This window comes from Benincasa hispida, chromosome 9 (genome assembly GCF_009727055.1).
Source record: "Benincasa hispida cultivar B227 chromosome 9, ASM972705v1, whole genome shotgun sequence".
Lineage (NCBI taxonomy): Eukaryota > Viridiplantae > Streptophyta > Magnoliopsida > Cucurbitales > Cucurbitaceae > Benincasa > Benincasa hispida.
In genome coordinates, this window is record NC_052357.1 from 19174775 (window position 1) to 19200812 (window position 26038).

At 32.0% G+C, this 26038-nt stretch overlaps 1 protein-coding gene across 1 annotated transcript; it reads right to left on the minus strand.

Annotated features, from left to right (window-relative positions):
• Nucleotides 1–3300: 3300 nt before the first annotated feature.
• LOC120086317 (xyloglucan 6-xylosyltransferase 1) lies at nucleotides 3301–4923 on the minus strand. The gene has a single exon (XM_039042895.1). The coding sequence runs from the start codon at nucleotides 4772–4774 to the stop codon at nucleotides 3527–3529; it is 1248 nt and encodes a 415-aa protein (XP_038898823.1). The 5' UTR covers nucleotides 4775–4923; the 3' UTR covers nucleotides 3301–3526.
• Nucleotides 4924–26038: the final 21115 nt, after the last annotated feature.

The following is a 26038-nucleotide window of genomic DNA, read 5'->3' on the forward strand; positions in this document are numbered from 1 at the left end:
CCTTCATTGTTGTTCTCTCCAAAACTTCAATTTCCTTCTTTTCATCTTCTTCTTGAGAGAGAGATATTTTATGTTGTGAGGTTAATTCATTGAGAGCTTAAAATTTGTAAATTTACTCTATTAAGAGAGTTGTAAGTGTGCTCTTCAATTTTTTCAAACTTTTGTAAGGGTTGTTTTTTATTCCGAAAAAAGAGTTGTTGTAGTAGTTTGATCCTCAACCGTGAAAAAGATCAGGTTTGTTCTTGAGTTCGAAAAATGAACGTCGTAGCGGTTCAACATTAAGTCGTGGAAAGAGTCAAATTTGAGTGATATACCTAAGAGAAGTATGGGAAGTGGATGTAGGTCGAATTGTACCTAACTATTATAAAATTACGATGTCAATTTTTGTATCCCTCTCCTTTTCTTTTTTTTTCTTTCTTTTTTTTTTTTTTGCAATTAATTTGTTATTATATATTATTGCATGAAATTAATTGTAATATTTATTCCTTAAATTAATTGCTTATATTAGTTTAATTAGATTATTCGAATTGATCTTTACATATCCTTTACCAATCTTATTGTTAAAATCAAATAGGGTGTTATAAAATATTAGTGTTAATATATTGTTTAAATTAAAGTGAAATTATTTGCATAAAATACTTGTTCAAATTACTTGGTTTAAAAAAAGTACATTGATTTTCTTAATTGAGCAAAAAAATCCATCAATTTGATTAAACACTATTCATTCCCCCTAAAATTGCCATACCAATCTTACATCACTTTTAAGGGGTGTGTTGATGTTGGGATTATTATAGAATACTAAGGGATTATTTGGGGCACTAAGTTGTGTTTGGAATGTAGAGCTATTTGGTCTAAGTTCATATGTTTGTGTTTGGGGTGCAGAGTTGTTTTTATGATTACTATTTTTGTTTTGAAACTTTTTATTCAATAATTCTACCCATCTTTATTTGAATAACATATGGATTGCAATTTTTTCTTTTAATTTTAAAAATTTTTCTTTCTTTCTTTCTATTTTGGACAATGAACAACAATTAACTCATTACATTTCTTGTAGAAATATGATTAAATAAAATGAGAAACTAAAGCGAAATCAAAACTTTTGATTCTAAATATTTTTTCTCCATGCATTTCATTATCATCTTCTTCTAATTTTTCTTCTTCCTATTGTTGCTCTATATTTTTATTATGTCATGAATTTTTTTAGTTAAATCTCTCACATCATCGTAATAGACAATGGAATGCACCACATTTTTTAATAGTTTCACTTTCATTCCTCTAAATTTGAAGGATCATCAAAGAACAAATCTCTATTTTCACTAATTCTTACTGGAAAATGTTTCAGAATTTTTTTTTTTTCGTTTTATGGTTTTTTTTGTTATATGTTACATACTTTTCAACTACACATACTTTTTATTTAAATATTCTTAACATTCATTTGATATGTTAATTCATTACGTATAAATAGTGTCCTTAATGTAGACAAAATAATATTTTCTTATATATAATCAACAACCCTACAACATACTTTAACCGTCATTAGTCTTATAGTAGTTGGAAGTGGTTGTCGAAGTTGATTATCGAAGATGATTTTTGCTGGAGTTTGTAGTCGGAGGTGGTTGTCGAAACCTGAAGTTGGTCACATGAAGGTGCACTGGAGTTGATTGTCGAAGTTTGTCATTTGAGGTGGTTTTCGAATCCTGGAGTTGGTCGGGCGAAAGTAGTCGTCGAAGTTGATTATCGAAGATGATTTTTACTGGAGATTGTAGTCGGAGATGACTGTTGAGCCTGAAGTTAGTCACATGAAGGTGGTATTAGAGTTGGTTGTCAGAGTTTTTCGTCGGAGATGACTGTTGATCCTGAAGTTACTCACATGAAGGTGGTTGTTGAAGCCTTGAGTTGGTCGTCGGAATTGCTCGCTCAAAGGTGATCGTTGAAGGTTATTTTAATTGGAGTTTGTAGTCGGAGGTGGTTATCGAAACCTACGAAGGTGGTTGTCGGAGTTGGTCATTGGAGTTTGTTGTTGGAGCCAATTGGTCGTCGGAGTTGGTAGTGTGAACTTGAAGGTGGTCATCGGAGTTGGGTCACTGAAGGTGTTGTCAGAGTCTAGATTTCATCACCAGAATTGTCATCGGAGGTGGTTGTTGGAACCTAAAGTTGGTCGACGGAGTTGTCATCAGAAGTGATTGTCAGAGGTAACCGGAGTCGTCATCGAAGGTGATTGTCGAAGTCCAAAATTAGTAATCGGAGTGTGACAATGACTGATGGGTGGAGCTATTGAAAACATGAAAATAAAGGTGAGTTGAGATGAGTTGAGGTGAGTTGGTAAAATAAACCAACTCCAACTCCACCAAGGTTGGTAGGCCAAACAATGAGTTGGTATAATATACCAACTTAACTCAATTCATGTTGGTGAGCCAAATACTCCTAAATATTATTATTTCTTTTTATTGTCAATTGATAGTGATGCTTTCAACCTTACCCTGGAAAAGTAGTTCCATTTGATCGAATCTCTATTTTAAAATTGAAAATCTATTCAATAAGTAAAAGGTCATATCCGTATGTCGGTTTATCCATTCTTAAAAGAACAAGTCGGGCCGCATCATAGTTAAATTGTTATTCATGTCGGTTCATGCGGTTAAAGAAGTCACGTGCCCGAATTCTTTTTGGTATTTGGAATATATGACTAGAAAGGGAAACCAATAACGTCTTTTTTTTTTTTTTTCAATAGCAAACCATGTTTTTACTTTTATAAAAAGTAGATGAAAAAATAAAGAACATAAAAAATTTGTCAAAATTGTTAAAAAAAAACAAAAAAAAAAATAATTATACTCTACAATAGTACTAGATATTTCTTTAAAAAAACATCATCAATTTGGGCCAAGCACCCAAGTTTTGCCTTTTTTCTTTAGTGCGAGTTATACTTGGGCGTACTCCAACACCCACCTTCATAGGTCTTTCAATCACAAAAGAGAGAAATTATTATTTTTTAAATATCTTTTTTGATAAATTACTTATTCATCCATGAGGTATTATAATTCTCAATTAACAATCATAATCATAATAAAAAAGTCCATATTACTAAACTTCCGAACTCTTTTTTATTTTCGATTACCATCCCTACACAAAATTTTAAACACATTCATCTCGATCTAAATAAATAAATAAAAAAAAAAAAACAACATTTTTCATAGGCATTTCTTGCACTGAATTGAATCCAAAGGTAGGATTAAAAAAGTTCAGTTCGTTGAAAATTAAAATAATGATGATGATGAAATTCATGAATTGACGGGGAAGAATTCGTCCGAATTCAACATTTTCATTTGATAACTTTATATACATAAACTCTCATGTCCGAATGATATATCAATTCCTCCAATCCAAATACTCTTCCAAACATTTCGGATCATGCTCTGAGTTTTTTTAAGGAACAAAAATATACAATAATCTTCCACCTATTAAATACCATTATAGACACGTCTATGAACAACATTAAACAAAGAGGGAGGGAAAAAAGGGGCCAACATATTCATCTAATAAGTGACAAAGTACCTTTAGAAGAAGGTGGTTCAACTTCTACAGCAGGTGAAAGAACTGGTTGAATCAATCCAACTTCATTCTCACTCACTTCTCTAATCTTTACAACTCTTCTGCTCATCAACGATTTATGAGCAAATCCATACATCTTCAGAATCTGATTATCCCCAAAATTAAAAGCCCTCTCCATTGCTTTCAAGCATCTTTCAGCAGGGTAATCCCCAGCTTTCCCACATGGTTTACATCCCACAAAATGAGTCACCAGCGGCCGATTTTCCCCAATCATCTCCTCGAATTTGTCAACCAAATTCCCCCAATACCCATGAAGATTATACGAATTCTCTAAATAGATCTTGTTTCCCCATTTCTCCCTTTGTGTTGCCAGAAGGTAAACCATGGCGGATTGATCATCTGCTTCAAAGATTGGCCTGTCTTTCAGCTCTTTTGTCAGGATTTTCCCTGCTTCGTCTCGGATTTTCCCTCTTGGCCCCATCGGAGCCCACGCATCGAGAATGTCGAGCGACCATTGGCAGTTTCTCATCAAGAAACTCCCTGTATTCAACCCAACCCAGCTTCTTTGATCATACACCATCTCCTTCCATCCATGCATTACGAAATTGAAGTCTTTATACTTATCCCAAGGGATTTGAAACAACATGTCGGTGAACATGGCATCACTGTCCATCCACCATATGAATTCTACTTCTGGATGCGAGAGAAGAAGCTTCCGTATCAATGGAAGCTTCCCCCAGAATCCAGTCATTTCCGCATCCAGAACCGCTAAGTTGTAGAAAATCTCGATTCCGTGTAACCTACAGTAATCAATTTTATTCTTAATCGATTTCAACAGGTAATGATCTCCAATCGGATTCTCACATTTCTCAGGCGAAGATCCAGTAACTAACAAAACCCTAGGCTTACCCCGGCGGATGAAATTAGGGAAATCGCGATTGTTTTTAAGCCATTTCCTCCTTCGTTCATCCCAGTCGGAGATCACCGGGCCGAGTCGGTAGGGTTTGCCCATGCCACCGCTGGACGACGTGTTTTGGTGCCCGACGAGGAGACGGTTACGGAAGTCGACGAAATCCTGGTCGGGAATGCGGAACTTTCCGGGGCCGATGGTGCCGCGGAGAACGACGACGGTGAGGAAGAGGCAGAGAATGGTGACCTTGAAATTGCGGAGAGTTCTTTGGATTCTTCTCAACCTCGGCATTCCTAAGCACTTTCCGATCACCTCCATTGTCCGGTGAGATTGGGAGGAGGTGAATCAGAGAAGTGGAAATGGAAACCCTAGAAGAGAAGAGAAAGCGGTGGAAAGGGAAAAACGCCATGGCTGTTGTGTTGTGTTGTGTGTGTGAGTGTGACTATGAAGCACAGCTGTAAGCTTTTTTCTATCGGGGCGTCAGGACATTAGTGAGGTGAAGAGAACGGTAAAATATTAAAAAACTATAATGAATTAAAATTTACTAATTTTCATGAAAAAAAAGTATTAGTCTTTATGGGTTTAGCTTTTATTTAACCTTCCCAATGTGTTATGATTTCATTCTAGTGGTCAAGTTTTAAAACGTTCAAATTTTATTTTTGAGATTTAAGTTTGGTTTAATATCATCTTTAAAAATTATTTGATAACATTCACATTTATTGTTTTCTATTTTTTTTAAAATTGACCGGTTTGATAATTATTCTACCTTTTTATTTCTAAAATTTGATAAACGATTTTAAAAATAGAGCGTTTTTATTTTATTTAAAATTGTTTAGTTTCAAGGTTTTAAATCTCAGGTGATATTTTCTTTAATTTTATTTTTCTTCATTTCTTTTATATTTTATATTTTATATATTTTTATATTTCTTTTATAATTACTTCTTTTTTTATTTTTATTTATTTTCTTCATTATTTTTTTATATTTACGTATCAATTTAATTTTGAAATTTCAAATTTCAAATATTTAGATGTATATATTATATTGATTTTAAAATTTCAAATTTTCGATAGAGTTGTTTTCAAATACAAGAAAATGAATTAAAATATTTATAAATATAGTAAAATTTCACTATCTATCTGTGATAGATCGCGATAGGCTAATATTTGTGTCTATGTATGTCGTGATAGACATAAATAGTAGTCTATCACATATAGACTGTGATATTTTGCTATTATTTATAAATATTTTTATCATTTTTATCATTTANTAAATATTTTTTTAATTTTAAATTTCAAATTTTGTAATATGCACTTTTATATTTTTTTTATTTTTCTTACATACGAAACTAGTTATAATTTTACAATATATAAATTTTGTTTACTAAGATATTTATTTAGGTTCATTTAATATTTTTACAATCACGATATTTACATAATAATATAATTAAGTTAGATTGTAAAATTTAAAAACAAATGAATGATAGAAATAATTGTATCATTGTTATTAATTTTACATTGGGATTTATGTGTATATGATAATTTAAATATTTGATCATTGTTTTGTATATGTTAATGCATGCTATATAGTTTTTTTTATTTTTTTATAGTTAGATTATATTTAAACAATAAAATTGGAGAAAAAAATTATTCGAAAAATAATACAGAAAATGAGAAACAAGATAAGGTTATCAAACAAATTTCTTTTTTTTTTTTTGAAGAAATATAAAAAAATAGTTATCAAACATATTTATATTTCTTATTTTCAAAAAAGAATAAACGATAATGTTATTAAATATGTCCTAAATTTTAAGATTTATATTTTTAATCTCAAATTATTAAATACTCATTTTCAATCAATTACGTGAATATTTGTTGATTAATGTAAAATATTTGTGTAGTGATAAAGTAGGGGGTTTTCCAAATATAGAAAATGGGCTAAATTTACAAAATTCGCTGCGGCATAGCTACAGCCAAGTGAAATTCCAAAAAAAAAAAAAAAACGATTTCACGATTTGACGCGACCCAGGCCCACAACCACACCGACTCTCTCTCCAATCTTTTTTCTGTCTCTTTCTTCCTTCTCATCATTTCCTTCTCTCCTCTCCCTCGCAAAACACAAAAAACCTCCATTCCCACCAATCTCCAACCACTCTGTTTTTCTCCTCCATAATCATATCTTCTCATCCATCTCTCTCCTCTTCGGCCGATCCCCGGTCTCCAGTCTCCTCACCTTCACGCTCGATTTCACGATTTCACGCGACTCAATTCTTCGGTGATTCTTCAAATGGGTGCTATGCTCTTCGGAAAACTTTAAGAACTCTGATGAAATTGTGGTGAGATCTGAATTTGGCGAGGATTTTGACGTCAATGGAATTTCGTGTTTTTGTTAGGTGAAAATTTAATTTTGTTTTTAAAAAGAAAAATAAAAGGGAACAAACCTTTGGTTGAATCCAATGCGATAAATTTTGAATACTTCAATTTTGCATTATGGTTTGGGCCCAGGAGTACCCATGTTTTGGGAGGGTGAGGAGACGAAACAATGTGGGTTCGGTGGACGTCCCACACACGTGCCGCCGTCTGGTCGGACGAAGTGTGTGATTATTTTTTAATAAAATTATCATTTTTTTCATTATTTTTTTATTTATTAAAAGAAAAAATTCTTCTGCCGTCGTTCTTCCACACGTATCGGTCTTCACGCTGTCAGTTGGGTTCCCAACCTTATAAAAGGTGCATTTGTTCAGTGTTTGAGGGCAGGTCATTTCTTCATTCTCTCAATCTCTCCATCTCCTCTATCTTTTCCTTTTTTGAGCAGTTCAGTGTGTGTATTCCAGTAGATAATGGTGCATTTCAGTATTCCTAACCTGCTTGTACACTTGGGCAGAGCTGCGAAATGTCTTAAAGAGAGCAAGCTCCGCGACTTAGCCTATAACGAGCTTTTGTTTTGTAGGTTCCATTCTTTGTCCGACCGTTAGTTCCTAACCGTTTGCTGTTGTCCTATTCATCGTCTGAGGTTGTTTCCGTTTCCAACAATTTTAAGACATTCCTCTATCAATTTGCTAATGGCCTTCACTATCAACAACAACATTATGACATCTGACCTCAACCATCCATTCTAGTTCGAAGGAGCGAACTTCAAACGGTGGAAGCCAAAGATGTTGTTCTTTCTTACCGTCAAGAAAGTTGTCGATGCATGTACCAGGGATAAGCCAATCGTCCCATTAGAAGAACCAACTGAACAACAGATAAAAAAATCTACTGATGGGAAGAAAAAGATTTTCTATGTAAGAACTTTATATTAAATGGTTTGACTAATGATCTGTATGACTACTACAACACAATGAAGACAGCAAAGGAGGTCTGAGATGCCCTGCAAAAGAAGTACGACATTGAAGAGGCCAGGTTGAAGAAATATGTTATCAGCCATTATCTCAAGTTCCAGATGACGAATGACAAATCTGTGGAGGTCCAGTCCCATGAACTGCAGAAGATAGCCCATGAGATAATAACTGAAGGTATGCCTTTAAACGAACAATTCCAAGTTGTTGTTATTATTGATAAACTGCCTCATCTGTGGAAGGATTTTAAGAACACGTTAAAGCATAAGACCTAGGAGTTTTCCTTGGAGAATCTCATCACCCAGTTAAGGATTGAGGAGTAAGTCCAGAAGCAGGACCAAAGGGAGGAGGTGAACACCGTACTTGGGAGATCTGCCTCTGTCGTGGTAAAACCTAACCAAAAGTCAAAAGGGAAAAGGAGGAAAGGTCAAAACCATGGTTCCAGCAACCAGAACCAATAAGAAAAGAAAAAACCCTATTCAGGAGAAACGGTACAGTTCCTTTGCTTTAATTGTAATAAACTTGGACACATGGCTAAGAATTGTAGGAAAAGGCATCGTCCTGCTGATCAGGCAAACCTGACAGAAGAACCGTTAATTGTCATGATCACAGAAGAAATGTGATTAGTGGTTCTGAAGGGTGGTGGATAGACACTGACACTATGCACCATGTCTATCACAACCTTAGTCTATTTAAAACCTATACTGAAACTAAGGATAAGAATATTCTATTGGGGGATCACCACTCTACGAAAGTTGTTGGAACCGACAAGGTGGAGTTGAAGTTTACCTCCGGGAAGACCCTCACGTTGAAGGATGTCCTGCACACTCCAGAGATAAGAAAGAACTTGGTCTCGGGCTATCTCCTCAACAAAGTCGAATTTACTCAAACTATAGGGGTAGATTTATATACCTTTACAAAAAAATAATGTATTCGTAAGGAAAGGGTATGCAACTGAGGGAATATTCAAATTAAATTTAGACCTTAATAAAATGAAATCTTCTGTGTATATGCTGTGTTCTATGAATGTTTGGCATGCTAGACTCTGTCATGTTAATAAGAATTTAATTAGTAACATGATTAGGCTGGAATGATACCTAAGTTATCTACGAATGAATTTGATAAATGCGAGTATTTTAGTCCGGCTAAAATTACTAAAACTCCGCATAAATCTGTACTTAGGATTTTTAGCCTCTAGATTTAATTCATTTTGATTTATGTGAATTTGATGACATCTTGACTAGGAACAGTAAAAGATATTTTATTACTTTTATTGATGACTGCTCTGATTTTACTTTTGTATATTTGCTTAAAAACAAAAGTGATGCATTTGATGTCTTCAAATTATTTGTTTCTGAAGTAGAGAATCAGTTTAATAGAAAGATTAAAAAAATTCGTAGTGATACAGGAACTGAGTATGACTCAGACAGCTTTAATGAGTTCTTTAACTCATACGGAATAATACATGAAAAGACGACACCTTATTCTCCTGAAATGAACGGAAAAGCCGAAAGGAAAAATAGATTTTTAACTGAGCTAATAGTTGCTATTTTACTTAGTTCAGGAGTCTCATCTTATTGGTGGGATGAAATCATTCTTACCGTGTGTTATGTCCTAAATAGAATCCCAAAGTCTAAAAACACAACTTCACCCTACGAAATCCTCAAGAACAAAAAACCAAACTTATCATATTTTAGAACATGGGGTTGTCTAGCTTATGTAAGGGTTCCACACCTTAAAAGAAGAAAACTAGCCTATAGAGCCTATGGGTGCATCTTTATAGGTTATACCATAAATAATAAGACCTATAGGTTCTATGATCTAGTAAACGAAGTTATCATTAAGTTAAACGATGTCGACCTTTTTTAGGATAGATTTTCTTTTAAATCGAGAAATAGTAGGGGCTCGGGATCCAGTAGTCTAATCCCAGTTAGAAATCCTACCTCTACAAAGGAAACTGACCCAGAATCTAGAAGAAGCAAAAGAACTAGAACCACCAAGGATTACGGGGTTGACTTCAGAACCTATAATGTAGAAGAAGATCCAAAGATCTAAAAGTTGTCTTGTCCTTTGTAGATGCCAACTTATGGCAAGAAGCCATAAATGATGAGATAGACTCTCTTGAGTCAAATAGGACTTGGCACTTAGTAAATCTACCCCCAGATTGCAAGGCAATAGGGTGCAAATGGATCATAAGGAAGAAACTTAGATCTAACAGAATAGTTGACGAGCTTAAAGCCAGGTTAGTGGCAAAGGGCTTTAGACAAAGAGAAAACGTAGATTTCTTTGACACATTCTCCCTTGTCACTAGAATTACCTCAATCCGTGTCCAATTCTCTCTCATTGCTCTTTATAACCTCGTAGTATATCAGATGGATGTAAAGACCGCATTCCTAAACGATGAACTTGAAGAAAAGATTTACATGAAACAACCTGGGGATTTTGTAGTTCATGGTCGAGAAAATAAGGTTTGTAAACTAGACTAATCTCTCTATGGTCTAAAATAAGTTCCTAAGCAATGGCATGAAAAGTTGATAACCTAATCTTATCTAAAGGTTTCAAGGTTAATGAAAGTGATAAATAAAGGAACTCTAAAACTAGAGGACCTTTGAGTGGAAGCGGATCATTCCAAACTCCACTGTGAAAGAACTCAAACATTTATAATCATACAGAAACGATTATGCATTAAAAATAAATCACAACATGCTTCTTATGAAAAACAAAGGATAAGAGAGACAATACCTTTGAAGAACTCTTTCTTCATGTATTTCCCTCAATCGAACTAGAACACAACGAACAAGAATTGGAACTCCCTCGAACACCAGCAACGAGTAAAACTCAATCCTCGATCCTCCAACAGAACTAGACACCACCACAAGATTACCTTAGTATTATCAGTGTAAGAATCCAAGAGTTATGGGCTCTGGTTAATTTTGGATAGAGGGAAGGAGGAAAGTGACAGAGGAAACGATTGAGTAAACGATGATGCAATCGTGTAGAAGATGAAGGTCTATTGCATAGACTCAACGCTCGATCGTTTGGTAAAGAATACTATTGTTTAGTAAACTCGATAGTTAATCGTGTAGTCATTCGTTAGTAATCTGATCAGTCGTCTTGTTCTTTTTAGATTTTGAAATCGAATTTCCTTTTATCTCAATTTGCTATAAAACCGTGTATAACCCACCCACTAAGGTGGGTTATTGAAGAAAAAGAAGATTAATTGTCTCATAATTAATAAATTATAAATAAATACAATAACTAACTTATCGTATTATATTTATAACTTATAGTTTTAATATTGCATCATATACAATACATAAACCATAGTTCTTTTTCTCTTTTTATGGAATTTAATATAAATCATATTTATATTAATTCCTCCAATCAAATAATAATGTATCAAATACATCATATCAATTATATCATATATAATTGAATTAATTTAATTATATCACATATAATCAAATTCTCTCTTGTTAATTTGAACATTTCAAACTAACCCAAAAACTGATTCTCAACTTGAATCCATTGAGCTACAGAGGACCTATGGACCTATAGCTTGAAACTCCGACGGTAAGTGAATAACTGACTAAATTCTTTAATCATGATATCCATCACCCGTTAACTGTCGAGCACTCCACTAAAGACCGACAACTGCACTCTTCGCACTACAGATATATTTCTGTGTCCATTGGATATAACCAATCAACAATATGATGACCCTTCACAAATCGCTCGTAAGTATAGCTGGGCTAATTTACCATTTTGTCCCTGTAGTTACATCTAACTCCTTAAGTACCACTGAATCCTCTAATGAATAATACATCATAGTCCTACTATGAATGAACACTTCTCGAGCCATAAGAAGGTGTGGTGCCACATTGTTCAAGCCCCAGATTAAGCTCTTAAGGGAGCAATTTATCTATTTACCCCTATGTCGGGGAAGGAGTGAATTTCATTTTGTGTAGTTGAGTTTCCAGTTCCCCAATCAGACGAATCTTTAAAGTGGTAGGTTTGTTGAGTCGGCGATCTGGCCACTCCCACCCATGCAAATCAAAGGATCGCCCTCATAGGCAGGAGTTCACAACTTACTCAGGATTGAGGTCATGTTACCTATGGTCATTCTAGTGAAATGAAAGTCTCAATTATGAACGGCGTTATATAACGAGACTAAACATTTTCTGGTCTGGTCTTATACAAACTCCTTTGTATAGAATATCCTCGCTCGCATGTCTAATACATGAATGATCAATATCAGATCATTTGTAGCACTTTACAACATTTGTAACGCTTACAAAGTGGGCCACACTTGTAGTGTCACCAGGATAAAGTATCCCCTACAGACCATTTAGGTTTGAAGGAACTCTTAAATAAGAAAACCATTGAGCAGAAGCAAGATCGTTCCAAAAATCATTGTGAAAGAACAACACATTTACAAACATACAATAACCGTTATACATCATCGAGTCAATTACAACATGCTTTCAAGTTAAAACCAACTAGGATCGAGTGACATACCTTTGAAGAACTATTCTTTGCGTATTCCCTCAATTAATACCAGTAACGCGTCCACGCAAACTCGATCAAACGTAGAAACGCAATGAACAACCAGTGCAACTCATGAACTATCTAATCCTCGGACACAATTAAGTAAGACTCGATCCTCGACCCTCAAACAGAAACACTCAACACTACCAATAGGCTACCTTGGTATTCTCGGTATGAGAATCCAGGAGGTGTGGGCTTTGTGTGGATTTGGTAGAGGGAGGGAGGAACTCAACGATCGAGTAAGTGGGAGAATGTCTAAGTTTATCGTATAGACTGAGTACTCAATCGTCTAGTAAATGAGAAGCTGTCATCTAATAAACTTGATGCCTCGTCGTTCACTCTCTCAGAGGCTATCATATAGCTCTTTTTATCACCCGATCGATATGATGCTATCTTTTAAAAAATGAAAACATTTTTCCTTTTATTCATCAGTTATTAAAACTGATAAAAACCTCCCACTTGATCGGTTAATGGAGAAAACATAACCATCAACAATTATCTAATAATTGTTTTATTATAAATAAATATATAACTAATTTATCATATTATATTTATAACCTATAGTTTTAATATCACATCATATGTAATATTTAAACCATAGTTCTTTTTCTCTTTTTATGGCATTTAATATAAATCATATTTATATTAATTCCTCCAATTAATGTATCTAATACATCAAATCAATTATATCACATATAATTGAATCAATTTAATTATATCGTATATTATCAAATTCCTTCTTGTTAATTTGAACATTTCAAACTAACGCACTTGAATCCATTAAGCTACCAAGGGGATCTTATAGACCTATAGCTTGAAGCTCCAATGGTACATGAATAACTGAATAAACTTTTTAATCACGATATCCACGCACTACAAATATATTTCTAACCAATCAACAGTACGATGACCCTTCACAAATCGCTCGTAAGTATAGCTGGGCCAATTTACCGTTTTGCCCTTATAGTTACATCAAACTTCTTAAGTACCACTGAATCCTCTAATGAACAATACATCATAATCCTACTATGAATGAACACTTCTCGGGCCATGAGAAGGTGTGGAGCCACATTGTTCAAGCCCCAAAATCAGCCCTTAAGGGAGCAATCTATCTACTTACCCATGCTTTGGGGAAGGAGTGAATTCTGTCTTGTGTAGCTGAGTTTCCAACTCCCCAATCAGACGAATCTTCAAAGTGATAGGTTTGAGTTGGCGATCTAGCCACTCGCATCTATGAAAATCAAAGGACCGCCCTCATAGGTAGGAGTTCACAACTCACTCAGAATTAAGGATGTTACCTATGGTTATCTTAGTGAAATAAAAGTCTCTATCATGAACGATGTTATATAACGAGACTAAACATTTCGTGGTCTGGTCTTATACAAACTCCTTTGTATAGGATACCCCCCGCTCGCATGTCTCCACATGAATGACCAGGATCATATCACTTGTAGCACTTTACAACACTTATAACATCTACAAAGCAGGTAGTATCCGTAGTGTCACCAGGATAAGGTTTCTCTCCTCTATCCATATACTACAAACCATTTAAGTTATCACTTTAGGCACGATCCACTCGTATGTCTCCACATACATGCTTAAGTTACAAAGATAACCAGGGATCTTAGTTTATAGGTTTGTGGTTAATGCAACTAAAATATCTCATATTTCATAGATAGTAGTGAATAAAATATCAAAATATTATTACATCACAAATGTTTGTTCATACATGTTTTTACAAACTACAGGCCCCTATGAGATTTAGGGCATCAACCCCAACAAGGTTATCACTTAAAACACGATCTACTTGTATGTTTCCACATACATGCTTAAGTTACAACGATAACCATGGATCTTAGTTTATTGGTTTGTGGTTAATTAAACTAAAATATCTCATATTTCATAGACTGAAGTGAATAAAATCATATATTATAAATCACAAAGTGTGTATTCATACAAGTGTTTACAAACTATAGGACCCTACGAGATTTAGGGCATCAACCTCAACACAAATGCATCTACCATAAGGTTGAAAATAATCTTTGCACTATCATGTGTCTATATGTAGATGATTTGTTAATATTTGGGTCGAACTTGCACGTTATAAATGATGTGAAATCTATATTGAGTGCAAACTTCGACATGAAAGACTTAAGAGAAGCTAGTGTTATCTTAGGCATAAAAGTGACTAAGTCTGAAAAGGAAATTTCTTTGGATCAGTCTCACTATGTAGAAAAGATTCTAAAGAAGTATAATTACTTTGAATGTAATCCAACATGTACTTCTTATGACCCTAGTGTTAAGTTGTTCAAGAACACTGATGACAGTGTTAATCAATCTGAGTATGCGAGCATTATAGGCAGTCTTAGATACGCTGCTGACTGCACTATGCCTAACATAGCTTATGCTGTAAATTGCTTTGCAGGCTTACAAGCAAACCTAGAAAAGAGAATTGGAAAGGGTTATGAGGTACTTGAAGAAAAACCCAAAACTTAGGATTGCATTATCAGAAATTTTTCGCTGTCCTTGAAGGGTTCAGTGATGCTGATTGGAGCTCCCTTTCGGATGATTCAAAGGCTATAAGTGGCTATCTTTAATATAGCAAATGGAGTTGTCTCTTGGAAGTCCAAGAAACAAACTATTTTAGCCCAATCTATGATGGAGTCAGAAATATAGCATTGGCGATAACTAATGAAAAAGCAGGCTGGCTTAGAAGTCTGCTATCAGAGATTCCCTTATGGAAAAAATCAATACCAGCCATATTGATCCATTACGATAGTACTGCAACAATCACAAAAGTTTAAAACCGTTATTACAACAGAAAGAGACAACAAATACGCCGTAAGTAGAGTACCATTAGAGAGTTTCTCACTACTGGTGCAGTTAGAGTGGATCATATACAGATTGATGAAAATTTGGCAGATCCTTTGACGAAAGGACTGGCCAGAGAGAAGGTTTTCAGAACCTCAAAGGATGGGACTCATGCCTATAGAAAGATTAATCACTGTGAGGAAAACCCACTTGTAGACTAGAGATCCCAAAGCACATTCGACGATTTGATGCCAAAGGGCGCGCAATGACAAGGCAATCTGTCTTCATTCTAAGTTGATCCCGCAGATTGTAAGGGTTGCTCTTGATTTCTAAAAAAGAGTAGTTGTAATGGTTTGATCCTTAATCGTGGAAAGGATCGGGTTCGTTCTCGCTCCTGAAAAAAAGAACATTGTAGTGGTTCGACTCTAAGTCGTGGAAAGAGTCAAGTTTGTAGTGACATATCCAAGAGGAGCTTGGGAAATAGATGTAGACCGATTATGCCGAACCATTACAAAATTTCGATCTCAATTTCTCTATCCCTCACCTATTTAATTTTGTAATTAATTTGTTCTTAAATTTTATTGCTTGAACTTATTTGCAATTTTTGTTCTTAAATTTAATTGCTCATATATGTTTATTTTGATTGGTAGTACTTAAATTTATATATCCTTTACCAATCCTTTTATTAGGTTTAAAAATTTTGCTTTAAAGTATGATGGTTAATTTCTTGTTTAATTCAAATAACTATTTGTATAAATTTATTGTTTAAATTACTTGTTAGCAAAAAGTTTGTTAATTTGTTTAATTGGGTTCACATTAATAAAAAGTTTTAATTAGTTTGATTAAACCATATTCACCAAGGGTTGCCATACAGATCTTACAATTGGCATCAAAGCCAATTGCTCTCTTATTTGTGATAAAAAAAAAATCTCATAAATCATTTTAGATTGATACCTATTGTTTGAGTTTCTCACTCCTACAATTGGTATCAAAGCGGACAACTCTTCTATGTAAAATTACATTTCAAATATTATTTTGGTACTTGAAGTATCTTATTGATATTTTGAAAAATTATTTGAAAATTGCTTGAGCTTTGGCAACTTTAGATCCTTGTGTTGATAGACCTCCATTCTTTGGTGGTAGTAGAAATTATGATGTTTGGAGAAATAGAATGAAAACTTTTATGCTTGCTATGGATTTTAACATTGTATATGTTTGTGAGCATGATTTGTCAAAATTGCAATTGAATAATGAGTTGCTTACTTTTAATGTCAAAGCTATAAATATCATATATTGTGCATTGGATAGAAAAATATGTAATACAATTTTACATTTTGATTATGCATATGACATTTAAAATTTTCTTGATAATATGATAATGTAGAAAATTTTTCTTGTACTACTAATAATCTATTCGATGTGAAGAAGAATTATAATTCTCAAAATCAAGAAAAGCTTCATGAAGAGACAAAGGAAAAAAGTTGTTCAATCATCTTTATATTCGATGGCTCATTCGAATAACAATTTTGGAGATGAGAGCGATGAAAATGAGGTAATTCATAGATCCCGTTTTTTTACCATAAGTTGTACTATACTTTTGAAGATCTTCAACTTGATTTAGAAAAAATTAACTCTAGATATTTGAAATTATCAAAGAAGTTCAAGGCATTGTCTATTGTGAATAAATCTTTAATAGATGAAAATTCTTGTTTAAAGAATAGGGCTAATAACACAGTGTTGCATAATTCTTGTTGTGATGAGAAAATTGACTTGAATGATAAAATTACTTTTATTGAAAAAGAGAATGATGAGCTCAAATATTTGTCACGTGAATTGAAAGTTGAATTGAATGATTTGATAAATAAAAAATGAGAAATTGGAATCTTTCTCTTTGGAACTAAATGATAAAATTGTTGGTTTGAGATACAAAATTATGGATTTGAAAATTAGCAATACTTCTTTAGAAAAAGACAAATTTTCTCTTGTTGACAAGATTAAATTTATTAATTGTGATATTGGTGAGAAAAATAATATTATGCATATGCTTAAATAGAAAGAATTGCTTGTTAATAAAGAGCTTGAAGTTGCAAAAGAATCTATAAAAAAATTGTTTGTAGGTACACAAAAATTGGATAAAATTATTGACTTATGTATACCTTTTAACAACAAAATGAGATTAGAGTATATGAATGAAAATTCATGATCTACTTCTAAGAATACTTTTATTAACGATCGAGTAAATTTGTAAATGAATTATATATTTAGATACCAGATGAGTCAATAATTTATCAGAATTTTTATAATCAATCTACCTACTTTTAGATTAACTCATGCGATAGGGCCAAGATACTTTGATTTTTTACGTTTTCGCAAACATGATCATGGATTACGTATCATATAGATAATTTTACTTGATGAATATCATAATTTATCTGAGAAATAAATACTACTTATTCAATAAATTCGATTGATTGATACGAGTTGATTTTCTGTTACGATAAATTGACGAAACAATAGTTGGGCCAATAGTTGCTTCAGCGGCTGCAATAGCTATAACAAAAATTGAGAAAATATTCCCTTTTAATTGGCGACTATCAAAAAAATCAGAAAATGTTACGAAATTCATATTCACTGCACTCAGTAAAAGTTACCCCTATTATGTCTAAAGATATTTTACCTAACGTGCCCAATTTCGTTGAATCTAAATTTGTGCCAAAGCATGAAAATGTTAGACACATCAATGTTAGAAAAAATTTGTGAAAAAATGATTAGTTAAAAAGAAATTCTTGCCCAATGTTGTATGCTACTCTTGTAGCAAAATTGATCATAAACTCAATCTTTGCTACTTGCCAAAAACCGGTGGTAGTAATTTTGGAACTAATTTGAAATGGGTTCCAAAATCTTTGCTCACTAACAATGAAGGAATCAAGAAATGGGTACCAAAATCTTTTGGTTGAGCTTTCCTTCTAAGTATGATTCAAGAAACAATTGTTGCTTGGACTTCAAATGGGGAACTAATTTAAATTGTAGCAACTTTTATGGCTTGCTTAAATCTAACAAAGGAAAATATCTTCTTTGGTAAAGTAATATTTTTTTTTTATTAAGATAATTATTCTTCTAGTATCTTTATGAAAAATAGATCTCTTGAGTGTTTTTTTTTTAAGGTTTGGATTTAATGGCATGAGAATTGAATGTATATCTATCTATTTTACTTATAATTTGGCTTTTGGCCAATTAGGTGTTTGTTCTATCGTTATATTTTTCTTGAAAAACTTTTAGTTAAAAGGATATTGAGTTTGAAATAGGTTGATCATCCTTTGGATGAAATTGATTAGAGTTTTTATTAAATGCCTTTTGAGCATGAAGTTATGCATATTCTATGGTTTATATTGTTGAATGAAAATCATTTTGAGCATTTTATTTGTCCTAGTTAAAAAGAATTAATCATTGAGCTTTTTTTTTAAGAGCTGTTAAATTCTTTTCTAATTCTTTTCCATGAGGGGAGTATTCATAAAATTGCTACATTCTTGAATCCCCAGTAGCATATTGTTCAAAATTGGTATAAATTCATTTGTGTTGCTTCCATGCTTATATTTATTTGCTAATATGGCTTTGTTATTATCTGGTATAATTTGTTTTACAACATTTCGTGTTTATGTTATCATATTTGATATATTTGGTATTTCAATTGTTTGATTTAGTTGAATGATTTTATCTCCTTGGTGTTTCTTGCGTTTTCTCATTAGAAGGAGATTGCTTGATTTTAAGAGGAGTTATGTATTTTATATATGAGTGAAATTGATTCAATATTAGTTTATTGATGTGTGTCCCTCTTATGCATATTGTTTATCCTTTTAGAGGGAGTAATTGTCTAAAATATGTTTTGAAATCTTGTTTGATATTTCTGCCCTCAAGTTGAACATTGTGTTAAATGTCTTTTTGTCCTTTATTAAGGGAGGAGAGTGTTCAAGAAAGAGGGAGAAATTTGTGAAATTGGATTTAGGTAGAATTAGCTTGAACTTGGTTAATTCTTTTTTAAGCCTCTTGAATTTAAAATGTTGTTTGTGATATATATATATTTTTTATAAGGCACGTTGATAGAAGAAGAAATACAATGAATATGCTTGTATTTTTAGAGGAAGCTTTCATGTGTCTTTGTTTATTTTTCTTAATTGTCTTTTTTTTTTATTAATTCTAAAATGGGAAGAGGTAATAAGAAAAATGAAAGCATGTCATTATTGAATATATTCTTTATGTTCAAGTGAATTGAAATTATATGTATGTTGATTATGCATCAAGAACATATTCCATATCATACACCAATTTGGATTTCATTTTTCTTGACTTGTTTGTCATCATAAAAAATGGGAGATTGTTGGTTTTTTGGCCCTTAACCTCAAATTAATTAATTAATCAATATTTTGATGATAACAAACATGCTTTTATTCATTAACAATTTGAGTATTTTGAAGTGTCTATTACGTATAGCTCAGAACAACGGTTCCAACACAATGTGAATCGCTCAAATCAAAATTCAAACGAGGAAGATATGGTCGGAACAAACTTAATGGAAAAATCTCAATTTAATGGCGTGGAAAATTTTTTCATCAAAGTAAACAAATTGGAAGGTGCCACTTGGAACAACGGAGAAGTGACCCATGGTGAACTTTTAATTTTTGGATTTATTATAAAAAGAAAATGTATTTAATATTATTTTATGTTTGTGTCTAATGACTAGTTTTGGACACATAGTAGATTTTTGCTTTTTGTTGGATTTTTAAAAAGAAAATCAATTTAAAAAGGAAAAAAATTAATATTATCACGGTAGTTTAGTTTAAAATCTCCACCATTGATTTTTCTTTTCCAAAATCCAATGATCCAAATTAAATGTGGTTTTTAACAAATTTTCTTCTCTATTTAAACTCATATTCTCCTCCAAATCATATGAACATTTTTTATTATTTTCAATCCTCCATAACTCATTAAGCCACCATTGTTGGTCTCTCTCCAAGTTTCATTTTTTTCTTTTCTTCTTGGGAGAGATATTTTATTTTGTGAGAATTGATTCATTGAGTGCTAAATTTGTAAATCTACTGATCAAGGGTTGCTCTTGATTTCTAAAAAAGAGTGGTTGTAAGAGTCTGATCCTTAATCATGGAAATGATCGGGTTTGTTCTCGCTTCGAAAAAAAGAACTTTGTAGTGGTTCGACTCTAAGTCATGAAAAGAGTCAAGTTCGTAGTGACATATCCAAAAGGAGCTTGAGAAGTGGATGTAGACTGATTGTGTTGAACTATTATAAAATTCTCGGTGTCAATTTCTCTATCCCTCACCTATTTAATTTTGCAATTAATTTGTTCTTAAATTTTATTGCTTGAAATTGTTTGCAATTGTTGTTCTTAAATTTAATTGCTCATATATGTTTATTTTGATTGGTAGTTCTTAAATTTATATATCCTTTACCAATTCTTTTATTATGTTTAAAAAATTTCCTTTAAAGTGTGATGATTAATTTCTTATTTAATTCAAATAACTATTTGTATAAATTTATTGTTTAAATTACTTGTTAGCAAAAGTTTGAATTTGTTTAATTGGGCTCACATTAGTAAAAAGTTTTAATTAGTTTGATTAAACCTTATTCGCCCCCCTCTAGGGTTGACATACTGATCCTACAAGAAGAGAGGATGAGGAAACGTTTTCCGATCAATCCTTTTTTAATAGATATATTATTTCTCAAATTGAAAGCTATCAGTGACAACAACTATCAGTAATATTCACTTTTAGTAGTTATTAATGATAGCAATTGATAGAACATTTCTCAAATGAAAAGATATGCGTGGGTTGGACATGGGCCTTTTTGGTCTTTTATCAATTTTTGTTCTATATATGCAATTACTTTTCCCTTGTTCTATAAATTCTAATGTTTATGGGCGGGTGACTATCTATGCAACGAATCCATAATTATATATTTTTTTAATTTAGAGACATATATCTTCAAACAAACTCCAAAATTTGTAAGTATTTTGTATAATTTAATCTCAATTAAGTTTATAAAAAAAATCAAACTTATACCTATCAAGGTATCTTTTAAAACCATAAACTAAGAGTTGTATAATTTACTTTCTCCATTATGTTCCATTTGGATAAATATTGAGACTTATAATTTTATCAATTAAACCTCAAAATTTTCATAAGCGTATCAATTTAGACTGTTAGTTATAATTTTCTTTGTAAATCGTACACACACCAATTTTATTGTCCATTTTGTTAATTGATGTTTGAAGATATACACGTGAATAATAATTACTGCATTAGTAATTTTCAAATGCAATTTTAATAAATTATCTAAAATAATTCATTTATGTCGATTTAAAGGTTTAATTGAAACAACGGTAAGATTTATCACATATATTTCGAATGAAATCTTAAGAAAAGGGTAAATTGACATACTTACCAAATCCAACGTTTAAATATCGATTATTTAATTCTACTATACAATTATTGAACTTGATGGAAAAAAGAAAAAAAAAAACAAAACAAAACAAAAATCAGTCAACCCCTCAGTCATGAGTTGCAAACTTGCAATATATTATTAAGTTTGCTTCATTTTCACCAATATTTGAAAAATTTTTATCTAGATTTAAATTTCACTTGTCCTCATTCTAAGATAATAATAGTAATAATCATATATTCTCCATTTCTACCATTGGTCTATTAAATTTCATTTTGTCTCCAAGGATTAGTAAATGTGTACTCAGTTTAAAGTTTTTTTTTCGAAAAAAAAAAAACACGAATTCAGTATTTAAAAAAAAAAAACTACAAAATTTAGTTGAATTTTCAGAGTTATATCTACTTAGCATTTATACTGCCAACTTTAAATAATATTATCGATGTGTCATACAAGCAGCCAAAGTTAATATAATTTATCGAGCATCAGATTAGAAGTTCAACAGAACTTCTAAAGTATTACTAAATGAACGTGATCATTAAAGTTAGTCCTTGAATACATCTTTAGAGTTTAGAGATATGTTAAATACGTAAATGAAAGTTTAAAAAAATATCATAGTACTGGAAGATAATTTTTTCAATTTATTTTCATTCTACTAGTTACCATATATCATAGTAAGATTTGCTTTTATATGTTTAAAAAAATATGTGTGTGTGCACGAACATGTTCTTGATATATCTTACTCATTGGGAACACGATTATTTATGCAATAGGTATATAGTATAAAATAACTTAATCCAGGGCATGCATGAATTGGATTATAATCACTATTTGCTTTTCTTCGTTAATAAAATATAATTACTTTTTAAGTATAATAATATGTAGAGAGATTCAAACCTCTAACCTAATGATGGTTATTTATAATTTATGTCAATTGAAGTATGTTCACATTGATTTTAATGAAATATCACTTGATAATTAGCAAACAAATTTTTGGAACAAACATTCTATAGATGACGTAACACATATCAACAAATCATTGATGAATTCCCATACTTATCGTGAATTTTCAATTAAAAGAGAAAAAATATCTTTTTTCCACAATTTAACTTTCTATTAAAAATTGCATACAAATAAAAGAAGTGAATATTATTGAAAGTAAATAAATGAAACAAATGTTCCATTTTAACTTGGTTTTCAAACTATTGGAATTAAAATGTCCAATTTGGATTGTCAACCTTCTCAACAAAATGGTAAAAAAAAGTGCATATTTTTAGGAATATGATTCATCAAGGAGTACAACAGAACAAAAATATGGAGAAAATATAATATAATAATAATATATAATGTAAATAAATAACAAAATAATATAAAAATATATAGATATAAAATAAATAACTTAAAGAAAATAAAGAAAATAAGAAAATCGTGAAATCATGAAATTTTCTCTAAATTTTTCTCCAAGAGTTTGGATTTCTCACCAATCTTCACCATCCTACAAAATGCATAAAGGACCACTATTTGTAGGAGAATTAGCAAGTAGGATGTGGCTATTAGAACACGAACCATGTATAAATTTGTGACATATGGGGTAACATATTTAAGGACACATGGTCCTTTTGGGATGAGCATCTATCTTCAATAATATTTATAATGCTTCCCTTAGATGTCCATTATATACATATGTATATGAAATATACCTCGTTAAAACCTTACTAGAGAAAAACCAATGGGAAAAAATGCTAGTGAAAGAAAAAGAGTACATATTTCATATAATTTAATAATTCTAAAAGAATATAATATGTTTGCTCCCCCTCATAGAAACATTACTTAAGATCTTCGAGTTGCCGCATTCCAATGTTGTGCACCAATTTTTCAAAAGTTGTTGTAGGTAAGGACTTTGTAAATAAGTCTGCTAGGTTATCCTTCGAACAAATTTGCCGTACATTGATGTCACCATTTTCTTCAAGATCATGAGTGTGGAAAAGTTTTGGTAAAATATGTTTTGTTCTATCTCCTTTAATATATCTTCCTTTGATTTGGGATACGCATGCAGTGTTGTCTTCATATAATATTGTTCGAAGATTTTTTACTAGAAGATAAACCCCATGTTTCACGAATGTGCTGAGTCATTGATCTTAGCTATACACATTCTTGACTACTCTTGTGAATTGCAAGAATTTCAGTATGATTTGAGGAAATGGTTGTTATGATCTGTTTCACCAATCACCGTGATATAGAAATTCCTCCACATGTTAATAGATAGCCTATTTGAGATCTATCTTTGTGTGATCAGATAAACATCTAAAATCTACATAACCATCTAGATCAATATTTTGATTTATTTGAATAAAACTAACCCATGTCGATCATTCCTCGGAGACAACAGAGTATATGCTTAATTATGTTTCAATATTTTTTTTGTTTTAGAAGAACTATATCTAGCTAATAAAATTACTGAAAATGTAGTAACTGATATTCTATTATCAGAAAGATATATAAGTGCATCAATTGCACTAAGATATGGTGCTTCAGGACTAAATAGTTCTTCATTATCATCTTGAAGTCGAAAATATCTTTTCTTACATATAATGTGCTTTGACCATATAAATCTTTTAAAAAAATTTCCTGTATAAGTTGATTGATGAATAAATATTCCATATCCTAAATGCTCAATTTGCAAACCAAGGCAAAATTTTATTTTTTCGAGATCTTTCATCTCAAATTCTTTCTAAAGATATTCTATTGCCTTTGAAAGCTCTTTAGGAGTCCCAATTATATTTAAGACGTCAACATATACAGTATAATAGCAAATTCTAACTGTGATTTCTTTATAAAAACACACAGACATATTGGATTACTTTGATATCCTTCTTTCAATAAATATCCACTCAGGCGATTGTACCACATTCGTCCTGATTGTTTCAATTCATATAATGATCTCTGTAACTTTATTGAATACAATTCCCAGGAATTTGATTTATATGTTTCAATTACATTAAATCCTTCTGGGATCCTCATATAAATATCATTATCAAGAGATCTATATAAGTATGGTCTGACTACTGTAGGAGTATATCAGCATGCAATGGAAACAACTGAGATCAATAAGCATTCTAATTCATCAATTTTTTGTTGTAAAAAAAGAATGTTCATACAATAATAAGAGGGTTTCAAGTCATACCTTTGTAGAACCTCTTGAATCACAAATTCAGCTGCAAATCTTCTTCAATTCTTGTTGTGAACCACCTCAAGATCTTCTCTAGTATTCTCTTGGAGCTTTAAATTGAGTTGTGGGACTCAAAATAAGCTTGAATGAAGGGAATTTGGAGAAGAACTCACCATTGCACCCACTTGAAGAACACATTCTTCAACTCAAATTTTTCTGTAAAAATTCAACTGATGCATGCCTCAATTCCACTTCCATCTTCTCTATTTATTGCAGGACATTCATGCAAAGAAGAAGGTTGCATGAGATGCAGCTCAAATGGATGTTAAGTGAGCTACTTGGTTGATAGTGGAGAAATCCAACATTTCTAATTATGTGTTTTTCCAATTTCAATTTTGATTTCTAAAATCAATTTGATTTTCAAAATTGAAAACTTTTATTAATTTTACAAAATTAATTTCATAAATTAATTTTCTAATAAAATTAATAATAAATAATTAATTTAATTAATTTAATATCAAGTATTAAATTAATTTTACACAAATTTCACCTTCATGAAATTAAATTCTCCAATCCCATTTAATTCCAAAATTAAACGTGTAATTATATCTCATATAATTACTAATTCTCTTAATTCTAATCTGAACGTTTCAAATCAGCTTATCACGCTACTCTAAAGCTAATCCATTTACGAGCTAGTAGGGAGACCTTGTGGACCTACAGATCATGGGCTCCAACGATCCGAGATTAATTGGCTAAACTCTTTACACTGAATTAACCCTCATTCGTTAACTAATGGGTCACTCCACTAAAGCTCATAATTGCACTCCCCTCACTGTAGATATATTATGTCCACTCGATATAATCATGATTAGTAAGTTAACTTTTCACAGGTTGTTCGTAATAACGACTAGGTCAAATGTCTATTTTACCCCCGAGATTTCCTTTTGTTTCATAAGTCCCACTGATCCTATATTGAACAATTGGTTTGTGATCTGATCAACAAAACGAATCCCTCTTGGGCCAATGAGAGAGTGGGGTCCCTTGTTCAAGACCCAGAGTCAGCACTTAAGGGAACAACCTCTCTACTATCCTTGAAAGCGGGTAGGAGTGAATTCCATCTTGCACCCTATGTCCCCAACTATCTATCCAGTCATACCCCTAAAATGGAGGTTTATTAAGCCGGCGTTGTTGAGCCAACTTTCACCTATGCAAATCTAAGAATAATCCCAAATAAACAGGAGTTCATAGTTAACTTAGGATTAAAGTCAA